Below are 16,764 nucleotides of genomic sequence, written 5' to 3'. Positions count from 1 at the left end.
CCTTAATGCTGGTTTACATCCAAGGGTAAGGGAAATGTGGCAAGAAGGAAGCAGGAATCCATGGATGGAGTTTACCAGGTTGCTCTTTTCAGTTTGAGAGGGTTTGGAAATGAAGAGATGATGTTTGCAAGCACCACACACACAGAGGAGGGATGAGACAGAAAGATGTTCAAAACTGAATGAAAAAATGAAACCAGCTGTATAATCAGGCAGTTGATGCTGACCCCACTAAAGCAAGGAGAAAAGCCATTGGCAGTGAACACAAGTAAGTGTCAATTCGGGGGAAAAAATGATGGAGATTTGATTTGGTTATTTTTTTGAAACTTCTACTCATATCAGAGACTAGACATAAAATCTGAAGCACTGTATTAAAATTGTGGGAGTTCTACTTAAACAGTCTAGGAATGCAAACTTGGTATCAAGCACAAACCATTTACTGCCACAGGCATTAATCAGGAGGCTCCAGCAATATTTTCTGTTAGAACTATCTGCAGGATCAGATTCCTGTTTCATGGAGGTTTGGATGACTGTCAGGGATTATTTTTTAAAAGCAGCTTCAAACTCTTCTCTAACTTCTTCTGTCAATTCCACATGCATGAACATTAAATCTGTAACTGCCACTCCTGGAGAACTCTCGTGCATGTACGTTGACAGATTTAATTTTAGATGTTTCCAAGGATGGATTTTGTACACTGTGATGTAGATTTGCATGCTCAGGTAATTTAGGCATTAGGTATAGATCATGTAAGTTAAACATGAAATTTCCTCCCACAGACACAAATTGCATATTGTCCTCATTTTCAATAAGCAATTTGAGAAAGTCGGAAAAAAAAATTCCGTTTGGAGAATTGTGCCTTGCAAACTCCTAGGAGTACACCTGTAATTTGTGATGGAATCTGCTCCAATTCAAGGCAGGCAGCGATGAGCCATGCAAATCCCAGGGAGCACTGGTCAAACAGCAGAGGTATTGGAAAGGATCTCCATGCCCTAAACCTGTGGTAGATGACAAATCCAATTTGGAAGAATGGTTTCAGGCTGGTTTGAAACTAAGGGCATGGCACTGTAATCTGGGTGATCCTGTTGCTCTGACTGAGGATTGGAGAGAGCTCTGCTACAACACTGCTCTTCAAATCAGACATGTGCCACAGGGGCTCACACAAAGGAGGACACGAAAGGTAAAGGTGGGAACACGATCTACAAGCAAAGGCCAAAGGAAATGTGGACCTTTAATCTAGAGAATCAAATAGGGCTGGTAGTCTTCAGACATGAAGAGACACCAGAGAGGAGCTGTTCTAGCTGCCTGCAGGGGCTGGGAAGTGGGAAGCTCTGGGGAAGGCTGTTCATTCTAAACGGGGGGAGAGCTCCATGCAGGAGGAGCTGCCCATCTCTGAAGCCAGGGGGGCAGACAGGCTGGGAAATGCTGCTCACCAGAGGGGTGTGAGCAGAGCCACAGGAGCGGGAGCTCAGAGCAGTGCTCTGTCACACACCGGGGGACCCGCTCCATGCTGCAGATTAAATGTGTGCTTCCTCCTGAACCCTGCCCCTCCTGAACCTGCTTTAACCTGCTCTGCTGAAGCCAGGCTGTGGCAGGAGCACAGGGAGGCTGCTGCAGTAAAGGTGTAGTAAAGGTGTAGTGAAGAGCAAAGGCCAGTGTCACAGAGCAAACTTCACAGGAGAAAGCGGAGATGAGTCAAAAGATGCCCTGAATGTTTTGTACTGTAGGTATACAAGCACAGGCTCTTGAGAGTATGATCTAAGCTTCACTTGATCAAATTAATCACTGCTTGTGGGTGATTTTTTTTTAGTATTTATTTTTTAGTTTTACTTACAACCAGACTTTAGACAAGCCAGGTGCACGTGGGAGCCATGCAGTATTAGTCCCTGCTGGTACAGACACCCACAAACCCTGCCCTCTGCAAGGCTTAGGCTTGCAATCACCATACAGACACGTTCTAAATATCATCTCATCTACTTTGTGCATTTTGATATATTATCTTTTAATTTGCTTTCATTAGACAAGCATAGCCACTGATTAATGATCCTGTTTTTCCATCATCTGATGAGAAAAGCACCTAATGAGAACGTTTCTTCTTAAAATTCTGATTTAGAAGGCTGACCTGTGCAGGCAGATCCCACAATCCATGGAAATACATGGAGATATTTATGTGTGAATGTGGTTATACAGAGGTAAGCTTCTAAATAAAATAAAGGGATGTTTTTCTTTTCAAATGTCCCACAGATGGTGGCAATAAATTCAGCACAAACTTTGTTATCTCAAAAAATCTAAGTATAAATTTAGCTTAATAACCTTTGCAATCTCTCCCATGTAAAGAAACTCCCAGCTGAAACCATCCAACAATTAAAACTGGTGTGAGATTTCAGTGGGAGTTGAAGGGGCTTCCTATATTGCAATCATGTCCCTGGAGCTCTACGCTGTTCAGAGAAAAAGAAAAACATCTTGGCCATTGAGTGCCCTTTTCTAATAAATAACATTAAACTGAGTGCTTGTAACACATACATGAATCTCTGTATTTCCAGAAATTCTTCCCTGGTCTCATATTGCTCTTGATTAAATTTCATTCTGCAGCCATTACCCAGCCCAGGAGAAAGAAACAAACCAAAACAAACAACCCACACACAGAAAACATTTCCATTTATTTTCCTGGTGAGCAAATAATAAAATCATGATATGGATTGCTGCAGTTGAAAATACTGTTGCAAAAGAGGTGTCTGTCACTAGATGCAAACCCTTCTGTAAACTGGATGAATTGCTGTCTGTTTTACAGCTTTAGCTGGGAGTAAAACCAACATCTTCCAGAGCTGGCTGGGCTATCTTACACTGCCCATTAAACTTAAGTGCAGAGAGACAGCAGCAATTCTATCCCAACCTTAGACACCATTTGTGTGGGTGTAAATACAGAGTAACTCCTCTGAAAAGGTTCAGGCATCACCCTGGGCACAGGGATGCAAGGAGTGCACCAGGACAAGAATTCCTAATTCCATCTCTTTCTCCTCACAGGATCTCAACCCATAAGCAATCAGCCTTTGCTGATGGGTAACCTGAAGGAACAAAATGATGCTGATCCTGCACGATGACTTACAAGTTAAGAATCGAGGCCTCCTGGGTTGTATTTCCACTTAAAGCATGTTAAAGATCTTCATGGCCTTCTCTTTCATCTTTCTGTATATTGTAGGAAGTTTTCAATCAAGTGTTGCTGTACAAGACTCCCACAACTATTTACCTAATAACTATGCATGCCCAAATTAACTGCTCGTGTAAGTGAATATTTTGTACTGGTTTCACCAGTCAGAGCTGCAGGTACTCAACCATCCCACAGAATCAGATTTTCCAGTCCTGAATTGCAGCAGAACACAAGACTGGCTGAGGGCAGAACTCCAGTCCAGAGACTACCAAAATGTTGTAGCCTGTCTCTGTAAAGACCAGATACTCCTCAAAAATGTCTCTGTGACTTTAATAGAATTATCATTCAGAACTGTTTGGAATTTAATAGAATTATCATTATAGAATTAACATTACAGAACTGTTTGGAAGAGTTAGGATAGGAGATTTTGGTCCCTAATAAGAAGAAATGCCTGTACAGAAGATGGCAAAGGGTTGGGAGGAATTATCTGAAAGCAGACAAGAATTGCTCTAAGAAACACAGCTTTGAAGTCCAGAAACTGAAACCAAACATGAAGAGATACAGTCCATATGGTCACATTTAAAGATCTGCCAGCAGATCTATTTGGGAATCTGCTTTTCAATACTGGTAGCTCATTCAACTGAATTTTGCTTCAGGACTAAATAATTCATGCAAGGTCATAGCATAGAAACCAATTCTATTTTTAAAAAAATCTGTATATAACTATACTGCTGCTGTTATTTCCACAACATTTCAAATAAACTTAAATCCAACCTCTCTGCTCATAAGAGTCCAGAGAAATATGAATCAAGTTTGGCTAAGAATTTTCACAGGCCTTAGCAATTTCAGATTTTCATCTGCAATTCTATTTCATGTGAAACTTGAAACATGAAATTCAGTAGAACTTCACTGTCTACTCCTTCATGGGCTCTCCTGCTTTCTTCCCTCACTACTAGAACATCCTTTTTACCTTGATTGTTGTTCAAGGGGAAAAAATCCGAACCAGAGCTTGGTTTTCGCAGTGCAGGGGACAGAGCAGATGTCCATGTGAACCAAGGCAGGCAGAGCCTGGTGCTGGCACTGTTTATGGTGAGGTGACTGCAGATGTGATGCCTCCAGCTTGCTGGTCCCTGGGGCAGCACCAGCACAGAGCTAAGAGTGAGCTCTTTGCAGGACATTTTGGGTGTGGTACTGGGGGGAAAATCTCCGTGATTTCTGCAAGCTGAGCTCCAACCTCCAGTGGCTCCTATGAACACTCAGCTTGCCTGATGGCACCTCTGGCTTTTCCCTGGTGTGATGTGCTGCACGGTGGACATCTGCCTCATTAAACCTTATTAAAGCCCTTCCTTCTGCCTCTGCTGAAGCTCATTGCAACGCCAGGCTTGCTGACCCTCCAGAGGGTTTTCTCTTCACTTTTCCTGAGTCACTGCACTGCTCCCTGAGGAAAAAGGGTCTAGCAAATTGACCCACAGCAAACAGACCCCTTACAGACCCCTGTGCTTGCTCTGGCAGAACAATCCTCAGCTGACTGCTTAAAGCAATGTTGTGCAGCTGTATAATGGGTCACAGAGGTCTCGGAAGTTGATTCATCTTTTTAAACACACAGATCTCAAAATAAAATGAAGCAGGGAACATGCTGACCACATACTGCCGGAAAAAGACAAAATTATAATGGGAAACTTGGCAGTGAATTTCTCAGGCAGTGGTGCTATTGGTTGTAAGGAAACCAAACAGTAAAACATGAGAAATGTGCAGAAGAGGAAAGGTTCTATCAATAAATTCAACTAGCTTGTAGCACCTTTGGGTTAGAACCAGCCCCTACTTTATACTCAGTTAATCTCCTCTTTAATCTGACTACTTGAGGTCCAATTCCATTCTTGGTGAACCAGTGGGAGGTCTAGAGGAAATGGAGTTACTCTGCATTTACAATTACATCACTGGGCAAAGTCAAGACTCGTGATGGTGTCCTAAGCGTCCTCACATGTTTGGAAAGTGGGAAAGGTTCCTCTCTCAAAAGCTTCCTGACAGGTCATGGAGAAACAAAATCTCTCCAAGCAGTGGTACATGGGGATCCTCCTTTGCCCTGTTGTTTGGACATAAAACAACTGATATGGAAAGAAATCAGCTCCCCTTAACATGGCAGCACATGAACCCTCTCATTCTGCTGACCTGCTGAACTCCTTCCAGAAAAACCACCAAGATGAGACAAGGAGGAACTGCAGGAAGGGGCAAAGGAGGCAGTTCCTGGAGCAGCAGACCAGGAGGGGCTGTCAGGGCTGATGTGGTGGGTTTCAGAGCCCTGACAAGCCTGGCAGGTTCTGGAGAAAGGGTTGGTGTCAGTGACAGACCTCCTGCTGCTTCTGAGAGCTGGAGAGGGCAGAGCTGTTCCTGCCCACAGCAACAGCTGCCTTCTCCATCCTCCCAGCCCTCTGATGGCAGCAGAGGCCTCTACTCACTTCTCCAGGACTTTTTCCTCACATCGTTGATCCAGCCTTCTCCTCCCCCAGGTCCTCAGACAACCATTATCACGGCAGAAACAGCTTGGCCCTGATTGCTTCCCAGCCCCTCAATCTTTAGGCAACAGATGGCTCTGGAAGTACTGATGTGTGAAGCATTTTCATGTGCCTTAACAACTGCCTTAATTATGCAGCATTGTCATTAGGACTGGACAGGTGATTTAGATCTGAATATCTGAATCACTTCATCATCCAGTGATCTAAACCAACACTCAGAACCTGGCAGCTCCAGGAACAGAGATGTTTGCTGGGATAATGTCAACTCCCAGGGGTCAGAAACCTTAAGGTTTTTAAAAAGCTTACATCCATGGCTGAGAAATTCCCAACAATAACTTTCAGGTGTGAATTTCCCTGAAGTGTGGCTACAGGCAGTGGACAATTAAAAAGGTGCACTTGGGACACTCTGTATTTGTCCATTAGCATTTACAGAATCATAGAATCATTTATGTTGGAAAATATTTTCAAGATCATCAAGTCCAACTGTTCCTCCAGCACTTCTGTGTCCATCCCCAAACCCTGTCCCCAAGTGCCACATCTACACAACTTTTAAATAAATGCCTCAGGGTGATCCATCTCTTCCCTGGGCCACATGTTCTGGTGCTGGACAGCCCTTTTGGTGAAGAAATTTTTCCTGATATCCAATCTAAAGATGAATATCCAGTTTGAAGAGTTATAAACCATAAGTGACATATCTGTGGACATTCATATTTTTGCAGGCATAGCTACAGGTGCAGTGGGAAAATGGAGAAAACAGCATGCAACTGGGAAAATAAAATACATTCTGCTGGAAAGACAAGGATAAATGGAGTGGTAAAAAAAAATTAAAAAAATAAAAAGAAAAAGAGAAACAAAAAGAAAAAAAATAAAGCCCAAAATTACCACAGGGTGAACATGCTCAAAAAACCTCATCCCCAGTCAAATACTTACAAGTAATAGGAGTAGGAATATGCATTTCTTCTAAATATTGACGGCCAGTCAGATGAACAAAATATCCAAAAGGAGAAAAAGAGAAAAACACATAATTAGATTTAGATGAACTCCAGGTTTCCTTTTCAATATACAAACTATTTGTGCTCTTTTCTGTACTGAGATCCTGTTTGCCTAGACATGTTTCAGGAGCTGTATGTTGGTGAGGAATAAATAGAAACTGAACTGGAGACAGGTTGTGTTTCCACTTCTGCCACCAAGAATAAATCTCCTCACCTTTAATTGCCTCACTTTATCATGTCAGTACCATGGGCAATGAGACTTAATTTTGCCTCTCAAGTGTTTTGATATTTTTGAAATGGAAAGAAAGATGTCAGAGCTATTAATACAAATAACAATAAATAGGGAAGTGGCAATGTAAGAACGCCACAATTTTGGAATATTTAGACAATGAGCAAATTGTCTAATGATAAATCAAGCTTCATCAAACTCTAAAATGCAAATAGTTCATTAACAATTCAAGCATCACTCCATATTTATAGCTGAGCACTGGGGGCATGCATTAGCTTTCTGCATCACTGTGATTAAGCATTTTCTACCACAGTTTCTCAACAATTCATTTCACAACATTTTGAGCAGCACCACGAACTGAGCCTTGGCAATCAGTTGTAGCTTAAGAAGTTATATTTACCCTTTCATAGCTGGCAAGGGGCTTCTCTGAAAAGACTGGTTCACGACAGACCTAGCCCAGGGTATTAGAGATTCACCACCGGCCACAAGAAGCCACAGAAGCAGCAGCAGTGGTCAAGACAGAGAAGATGAAACACAAACTTCAACCTATTGCACAGCTTTAAAATCCCATCCTTGAAGATACTAGGATGACTGGGAATCACTTAGAAATACAAATGCAGCTTTCAAGTGCTCACTTTTGTGGTTGCTCTGAACACAACTTCCATAAGCACACATGGAAACCAGGTTCAGCTCAGTCACTGTGTGCACAGTCACCCTCTGTGCTGTGTACACGTGGGGTAAAGAGCAGCTCACGAGGATTAAACTGAAGTGGCATGGTTTTCCTGATGATGGCCTTTGCTATAAACTTGCTATTTTGGCCAGGTTCCTGATGATGCCACGTTATTTGAAGGGCACTGATTCCATGATACACCTGGATGTATTTTAACTAAATGCTATTATCTTCTGGAGGCAGCAATTTTACAGGACCTAGCAATGCACCAGTTAAGGTGCAGTGATTGCCACTGAGCTACCCTGTGAAAATCCAAATTCCACTGAGCCTCTAAACAAAGGGAAACGTGACCAAGATGTAGAAAATGAGAACACATGCAGCTGAACCCCTGAAATCCCCAAAATGATTCCATTAAACCAAGCCCTGGGAGAGGCCAGGACCAGGGCTCACATGGCTCTATTGACTGGAAGTGTTCCCTTGAACATCCTCCTGTTCTTTCTGCTGCTCTCCTGTGTGGGCTACAGACATCTGGGATCACACCAGACTCAGCCCTCATTAAAAAGCTGCACATCCTTCCAGGCTGCAGAGGAAAGCTCAGAAAGGTTTGCTCCACAAGGACAGAAAATAAAGGAAGACAAACAAAAGGAGGATTGTGTTTTGAAATTGGACATTTTGGCTCAAATTCTTCCAAAATATGCAGCCTGAAATAAGGACTTACTAAAGGATATTTCAGTGCTTAACTGTGAGAACTGGTCAGAGTTATGGTTCAGTGAAAACATGACCTGGTCCTAGAATGTACAACACAGCCCAAACCCTGCCTGTCTCCCACCAGAAACAGGGATGGGGGACACAGGTCACTCAAGGTGCAAATGTCCCTTTTCCTAATTCTGTCCTACAGCTTGGGTATGTTCTGCCCAAGAGGCTTTGGGGTTTTATTTAATTAGTTTAAGGTAACCACCTAAATCTTAATCTAGAATAAGGAGCTGAATTTTCATAAGAGGAAATAATCCTAGACCCTACAGAGCCCCAAATCTCCTTTTTTTTGCTACTGACAGCAGTTTTAAGAACTTATTTACAGTGCATCCATGACAGGCTGTCTGATCCTATTTATTCAGTCTTATATTTAAAGGGGTCAGTGGAGGCTTTGTCTGGTCAAACACACCAGCCTGAGAGGTGTCACATTCTTCACTCCAGGGAAATACAAGTCACGATTACACCAGAATTAAAACTGCCCAGATAAGATCAGAACAGACCAAAATCAAATACTTTGGGAAGGGGCAAAGTCAAAGGGTATTTACTCCATTAAAAAAAAATCTTGTTTTTCTTGTTTTGTTTTGTTTTGTTTTTACAAAAAGATTTTGTATACTCTGTTACATAAATGTATTTAAATAATATTAAGGGAAAAAAACCCCAAAAATATCCTTAGAGAATTAGAAATATTTTCATACAATAAAAATGAGATATTTCCGGATATGTATCTGTTAATGAAAGAATGTTGTTCTGCCTTTTGTGAGCACATACACTCATATGAGCTTGGATAACCACCTCTAAATTACCAGGTTAAATTATCACAGAACCACAGAGTGGTTTGGGTTGGAATGGACCTTAAAGATTATTCCAAACCCCTGTTATGGGCATGGACACCTTCCACTGTCCCAGGCTGCTCCAAGTCCTGTCCAACTTGGCCTTGGGCACTGCCAGGGATCCAGGGACAGCCACAGCTTCTCTGGGCACCCTGTGCCAGGGCTGTCCACATTCAGAGTGAAGAATTTCTTCCTGATATCCAATTTAAATTTAATCTCTCTCAGTTTGAAGCCTGTATGAACAGGACATCTCCTTGTGTGAAGTTTCTCTCTGTTATGTTGCAGCAATTTTTATATTTCATATACATGTAACGATGATACTATGGCTTAACTCCTGGAGTTAGTGGGTTCCCAAAATCAAGAAAATAAACTGTTAATGGTTTTGATTTAAAATACTGCAAACAGTCATGTTTAAAACAGAAATTTATATGTACACATAATTTTGACATAGATATATAGATAAGGAAACTTTAGCAAATTTTAGACAACCACAAGTTGCAACGAAAACTTTCAGACAATGAATATAACATTAAAAATTTTCCACTGTATAAATACACTTGTTGGCTCAATTTAGCTTCACACATCTGACTGAACCTTCTAAAATTTTATCAACCCCCTGAAAGTTTTGAGTTCCTGGAATTTTGCAATTTGTTCTGCTGAAACTGTGAGCAGCTGAGCACTGCTTGCTCATGCTCTGTGTCTGGAAGGTTCCAAGCAGCGTGCTGCCAATCTGGTGAGATCCACAGGAACAAAAAGAGGTTCCCGATGACACCCAGGTTTATCTCAAACCTGTGTCTTCCTTCTCTTCTAATCCCTCTCTGCTTCCTCTGCTCTCTGTTAATAAAATGCTTCATCCAGGAATTCCTGTGCCTGTTCCTAATGAACTGTGATGCCCTGGACAATGGACAAATGTCATTGGGATATTTTCCATCTCCATTTGAAGACATTTCAAGTTCAGCTCATTAAATTATTTTTCTGAATTGTTGCCTTGCAAGGCTACGCTATTTGTACACCAAGGCCCTGGTGCACTGGGAAGGGAACTGTTTTTTAAATGAGGCTAGTGCAAAATGCAATGCAAGAACTTAAGCTCCAAATGCTCCTGTTTGCAAAACAAAAAGATAACTCTGTTTTTAAACTGCTCTCTCAGAAGAGCTCAAGCTTTCAGCTCTGCTCCTCCAGAAGTTCCAATCAATTTGTGGTCCAAATCAGCTTCTCCTTTTATGAAAGCTGGTCCCAACCCACACTAGTTTACAAATGCAACGAGCCTGACAGGCTCAGGTTCATCCTCAGGGAACACTTGTCCATATGCAGCTCCGAGCCCCAGCTGGACGTGGCTGGTGGTGCCCATCCAAGGGAGCCCAGAAGGGATGTGATCAGCAGCTCTGGAGGTGCTGGATGGGCTACAGCCTCCCAAACCTCCTCCTGCACTCAGAGCTTCTAAATGGGAAAAGATTTTAAAGTCAATGAGCCAGTTTATTCCTTATTTCAGTGTGTCTTCCAGCAGGTATCCTTGCAAATTGCAGCAAACAGACACAGACTGCAGGGATTCTGCTTGTCTGCCCCGGGAGGGGCTGTGGAAACAACACAGAGGAAAGTGTAATTTTCCAGCTCTAGGGAAAAAAGGGGAGAATTTAGATTTCTAATACTCCCACTCACCTCCTTTCCAATGTTAACTTTGAAGAAAATTGCCCAGGTTTACAGAGCCTATGGCAAAACCAGCTGAAGCAAAGTTCTGTGCGTGGGACATCACACCCAAATTCACCAGACACTGCTGCTCCAGGGACCTGGCAAGTCCAGCTGAAGGTGTGTCAGGGGCCAGCTCAGCTCAGCAGGAGCTTGGCAACTTTCACACAGAGCAAATGGATCCTCAGTGTCCCACCTCTGGGACTCATTCTGCATTAGAGTAATTTTGCTTGGGGGTTTGTCTGTGTTGTCTGGGAGATAATAACTTAGGTTGTAGCAGTCATGACAGCCAAAGCATCAGAAAACTCAAGTGTTGGAAAAAAGGTTGGGATGAAGCAGCCACAGCTTCTCTGGGCACCCTGTGCCAGGCCTCACCTCTCTCACAGGGAAGAATTTCTTCCTAACATCCAGTCTAACTCTCCTCTCTGTCAGCTTGAAGCCATTCCCTGTCCTGTCACTCCAGCCCCTTGTGAGCTGTCTCTCTCCATCTTTCTAAATGGTTTGGAGTCATTTGACCACGATTGGGTCACTCAAAACCTTCTCTTTCCCATACTGAACAATCCCAAGTCTCTCAGCCTTTCCTGGTAGGAGAGGTTCTCCTTTTATCCCCTGTATCCCATGCTACTTTGTGACTTATCCCTTGACATTAATTATCAATTAATTACCATTATCTCCTTGCAGTAACAACCATTCTTTTATTGCTGGATCTCCCAGAACTGGTATTTCTTCTGGGCCTACCACCCCTAGTGTCTGTGTTATTACACAGGCATTAACTGCTGCTCTCTGTCACACAGAAAGAATGCTCTATCTTTATTTATTCTTCCTTTGGAAATTACAACAAGACGTCCAAGATGGAAGCAAAGCAGAAACTTACCTTCTTTTGATGGTAAGCATTGCTCCCAAGAGGATAATAACAAACATCAGGAGACCAGCTATAACTCCAGCCATTTTCACCGTGCTGTCAACTTGCTTCTCAGGTTCCACTGCATTGGAATTCTGGGTGGAAGCTCCTTAAAAGATGGAGGGAGAGGAAGGACAAGATAAAAAAAAAAAAAGAATTTCTAGGCAAACTGTGCAATGATCCACTTTAAATATTCATTTGAAAGCCTAACAACATATTTGCAATCAAATTGCAATAGACAATTGTCCATCTAACCAAATCTGCCTTTAATGAGGGCTAATGACAGATAATTCAGAGCAGTAATAGGGTGTAAAATCCCAGTGTAGTGCAAATGACTCTAAAATTTTACTAAGTTTTACTGTAATGGGGCATTTACTCTTCTGAAGCACTCAGCATGCACCCAGAAACAGGAGAACAACAGTTCTAATTTTAATCTCAAATAGTTTAAATGGACTTGAAATCCTTACTCATGGAAATAGTGAACACACTAACATGTAATTATAATAATACTTCTGGCAGAAACTTTTTTCCTCCAAAATCAGCTCACATTTGTCTTTCTCAGTGTATTGGAGGCCTGGCTTTTTTAAACATCCCATTACAGATAAACATGTATCAAGCATTAATCCAGCATATAGAGCAGCACTCTCCACACAGAATCATGCTGGAAGGGACCTTAAAGCCCATCTCATTCCAGCCCTCTGCCATGGGCAGGGACGCCTTCCACTAGACCAGGCTGAACCTTGGAGCTCCATCCAGCCTGGCCTTGGACACTTCCAGGGGTGGGGCAGCCACAGCTTCTCTGGACAACCAATTCCAGTGCCTCAGCACCCTTTATCATCACACACCAGGCATGACTTCTTCAGCCCACAGCAGAGAGCGTAATTTCTATTTGAAATTTTAGGGGGTTTTGGTTTGTTTGTTTGGTTTTTTTAACAAGTGAAATCTACACACCTAAAATAAAACTTATTTAGAATCTTATTTGTGCAGCATTTCTGCTCTAACTGAGCACCTTGGAGACAGCTGCCCTCTACCCTATTGCTGAGACCTCATTAGTCCTCATTACAGACCTCAGCTCCGCTGACTTCACTGCTTGCTGCACAGAATATTTCCAGATATAGCTTAAGCCACTGAGCTTGATTTAGAAAGCCCCACAAGATTTGACTCATGGCGACTCTAAAGACTAAATAAGCCTATCTTCATTATATTCCTGTTACACTTAACCACTTCTAAAAATATCACCACTGCAGTTCACAAAGTTAAATGAATTCGTGTTACATGAGATCCACTCTTATCTTGGGCTTCACCTTTGCTGCTGCAGTCAGCCAGGTCTTCCTCTGCAGCTTAAACATAGGGAAAGGGAATCAAAGGTGAACACAGAGGGCTGCCATCTCTAACGTTTTGCTCTTTTAACAGCTCTGTGCTGCTGATCTTCAGGAAATCTGAATCACTTCTGTTCAAAGTCACTTGTTTGAGGAGATAATATTCAGTCAAGTCCATGTGTTGGTGAGAGAGCAGTGTTATTGTCACTGGGGTGTTGTTTTGCCTTTTGCCACACGTTAAACTGCACGTGTTTTAAGAGATGATGCAGTGATAAAAGCATGATTTCACTTCTCCTACAGCTAAGCTGTTAATCTAGTTTACTCAGAGCAAAACACTAAATTTACCAAGCAAAAAGGGCTGGCTCTTGGAATCACACGTATCATTTTCAGCTTTTGCCCCTGACTACTCTACTATTCTGCTGCATTCACCAATTTGCCCATTCAGTTAAGAGTTCACTGATAACTTCTGTGCTCACAGGTCTGAAATGCATTAATGGGGCTCCTGAGCATGAGAATAAAATAACGGATCACTTGCATATTTCCATCTTTATTTGACAAGCTCTCCCACAATCCTACAGTAAATGTGTGCAAGAGGTGAGCTATACACCATCAGACAGGCAATCCCCACACTGTCACACAACAAAGGCAATGAGAAAGGTACAATTTCTCCCTGAAAATGGCTAAAACTCTATTCATTGAAGTGAAAGTCAGAAGTACTCCAAATTATCCTTCAGCTGAGCTGCAGTTACTCTTATGACCCTAAATAATAGGTGTTGGAGAATGGTTTTCTCCTATAAACAGCACAGTCAGATGCCCCTCATTTTTGTACCATCTGAATACCCTCATGAAGTGTGAGCTGTGTTAGAAGAAATAAGAATGTGCTGTCAACTCCATCTTCTGACCCACCAGATTGGTTTGATTTTGCCAGGCTGCTGCTCGTTACTCCAGGAAATGTGTGGTCAGAGTGTTTTTATCTGATATTTCCCACCCCACTGCAGGCTCCTGCAGTTCCAGGAGGAGAAAAAAGGCTCATTATCCATCCTGACACCTCCACTCTGTGGTGACTGATTCTCTCCAATCTTCTGGGCAACTTCATCTCTCTTGGCAAAGGCCAGCAATTCCTTTAGGCTACCAGCCCAACCAATTTTAAGTTGTCTCAGCTAATAGTGCCTAGGAATGGAGAATATGACAGTGTCAGCAAATTCCTGGCTCTGGGATTCTCAAAGCCTTGCAGTGAAACATTACTGCAAAAGGCCATTGTTCTCCTGCTGTTCTGGCATATTTTCCATTCAGATACCTAAATCTCCTCTGGCTGCTCTCGTTTCCCACCTGCCCCAGCACCAGCTGTAGGTAAGAACATTCCTGCCCTGGCAGGAGGAGCTCTGTGAGCCGTTTCTCTGGACATGACTTCTGCTGCTCCTGACAGAAACGCTGTTTTGGAATTCACTTTTGCTTCTCTCCGTTATACAGATGCAGGATCTGAAATCCTCTGAGCACAGCAGCCCATAAAAACTGCTCAGATGGCCATTTCCTACAAATATCTTTAAACACACTTGCAAATCTCTGCACTGCTGTACTTGAGGGGCCACCCTTTTCTTTCTGAAAAACCATGTTTATATATTGCTGGCATTAAAAAGGAATGAAAACAAAATATGACTGTATTTTCTAGTGGTTACTTCCATCACATTTCCTGGAATGAATTGTTCCTTGTAACAGGAGCTGGATGCTGGAATAGTAAGACACAGAGCAGGTCACCACTGTTATTAGTGTGTGTATTTCAGTGGCACCCAAAGCCCCCACGGAGGTCAGGACCCCATTACTCTGCACTAACACAAACTAGGACAATTTTCTGCCCTAAGCTTGCTTTCTTAATAAGAAAGGCAAATGACAGCAGGCAGTGCCAGAGGAATGAAGACTGTAGGTCCCCTGACTCCCTGTCTGTGCCTGATCTACTCCACCAGGCTACTGCTCTCACAGATATCATTTCTGTGGTGCACAAAATGCACCATCCCAGGAGCCAGAGCAGTGGCCTGACTCTGCCTTTCACAGGCACTGACACTCACCCAGCACTCAACTGGTCAGTCAGAGCTATTTCAACATTTTTCTTCTTTCCTAGCAACCCAATTGACTTTGTTTCTCTTTGATCCCTTCCAAAATTCCCAGATCCAGCATCTTGCAGTGAGCCAGAGGACAGTACAGGGAGCACATTCATGGGAAATACAGTCCTGGTGATGCTGCAGAGATGCAAAGAGAGCAGGGCAGGCGCAAATGGCCAATTTCCCAGAGCTGTCCAGCTCATCAGCCCATGAGAAGTCAGGTTTCTGGATCATCACACACTGATGGTTTAATTAAGGTTTTAATTAAGGTCTAATCTGGCCATGCTGCTGTTGATTCATAGAATGACAGAATATGCTGAGCTGGGTGAGGCACATCAGGATCCTCAAGCCCAGCTCCTGGCCCTGCACAGACCCCCCAACAACCCCACCCTGGGCATCCCTGGGAGTGGTGCTCAAACTCTCCTGGAGCTCTGGCAGCCTCGGGGCTGTGCCCATTCCCTGGGGAGCCTGGGCAGTGCCCTCTGGGGGAAAACCAGCTGTGGCATCTAAGGGAAAGATACCATGGCAATCTCTCTCCCAGATTTCTGCACAGGTATATTATTTGAAAATAAGCCACAAAATATAAAGCAACCTCCTCTGTGGAGGTGGCACTCTGAAAAACATCCAGGAAAGAATGATTACTGAGTGCATGTAACTAAGCAGGGCTGATAATACAAGTTTGTTCCATAAAACCTATTTCGCAAGCTGCAATTTGAAACATTCTTTATTTCAGGCAGCAATTACAATATTGCATTTAAAAAAAAATGACACTGCCAGGAAAAAGAATTCAAGAGAGCCATAAGCAGGAGGAAACGTCAGGTATTTATGTGAGAATTCCAGCTGGTGAGACACAAAGTCCTGCAGTGGAAGGGGCATCACAATCACCAGTAGCCAAGACTCTGGAGAGAGAAGTATCCCAAGGGTTAACAGGAGAAGAAAAAAAATAAAATAAAACTATTCTAAGGACATCTGGGTCAAATATTTAGAGTCCAGGAAAGGGCAGTGCAAGTGTGAAGGAGAGAAGCAACACAAGAAATGGGAGGTTCAGCCACCTCCAGGAGACGGGAAAGACCCAGCAAGGGGACAAGTCTGGCAATGATGAGGTTTGGTTTCAAAATTGTAGTACCTAAGAACACAGCTTCTTCAGAAAGAAATCCGCTCTTGGAACAAAAAACAATCAGAAAAATTACTTAAGAGCATTATTTAATCCAGAAAAATTAATGAAAAATATTGGGCTCCCAGTCATTATGTGTTGAAATGATCTGCACAATCAGAGTAATTTCTTTGCAGCACATAATGGCCAGGCAGTGGGCTGAATGTAAAATCTCCTAATAGACCCAGAGGCTTGTATTCAAAAGACAGCTATTCTCAAATCACTTGTAAACACGATTTCCTTTATTTATTTTTTTATGGTGCTTTCTATGTGAGTGGCCTACAAATTATTAAAGCAGCTCTGCATGCAGGAACGTTTTCCTTCATGTTTTCAGTTCCTGATAATATCTATATCTGTAAAACACAGTCTGGAGTGCAAACACAAGGGCAGACAGGTACCTCCAGGAGTGATAACACTGAGATAAAGGTAGAAAGGCAGCTTTTTACATCCTGATGTGGAAACACCATCACCAGCCCATGGTG

The 16,764-nt window shown here is 42.8% G+C and overlaps 1 protein-coding gene across 1 annotated transcript in view; it reads right to left on the bottom strand.

The window, feature by feature from the left end:
- The window catches only part of PTPRT (protein tyrosine phosphatase receptor type T), a 443,055-nt gene that overhangs the window by 56,757 nt on the left and 369,534 nt on the right, over positions 1 to 16,764 (bottom strand). Inside the window, exons 15-16 of the mRNA XM_041419248.1 lie at positions 11,688 to 11,823; positions 6,587 to 6,616 (exon numbers count right to left, since the gene is read on the bottom strand). Coding sequence (XP_041275182.1) covers positions 6,587 to 6,616; positions 11,688 to 11,823 — 166 coding nt within the window. The remainder of the gene's footprint in view (positions 1 to 6,586; positions 6,617 to 11,687; positions 11,824 to 16,764) is intronic.

Source organism: Onychostruthus taczanowskii, unplaced genomic scaffold, assembly GCF_017590055.1.
Source record: "Onychostruthus taczanowskii isolate IOZ18803 unplaced genomic scaffold, ASM1759005v1 scaffold60, whole genome shotgun sequence".
Classification (NCBI taxonomy): Eukaryota; Metazoa; Chordata; class Aves; order Passeriformes; family Passeridae; genus Onychostruthus; species Onychostruthus taczanowskii.
The sequence above is the reverse complement of the archived record's forward strand: the minus strand, read 5'-3'. Positions and strand labels throughout refer to the sequence as shown.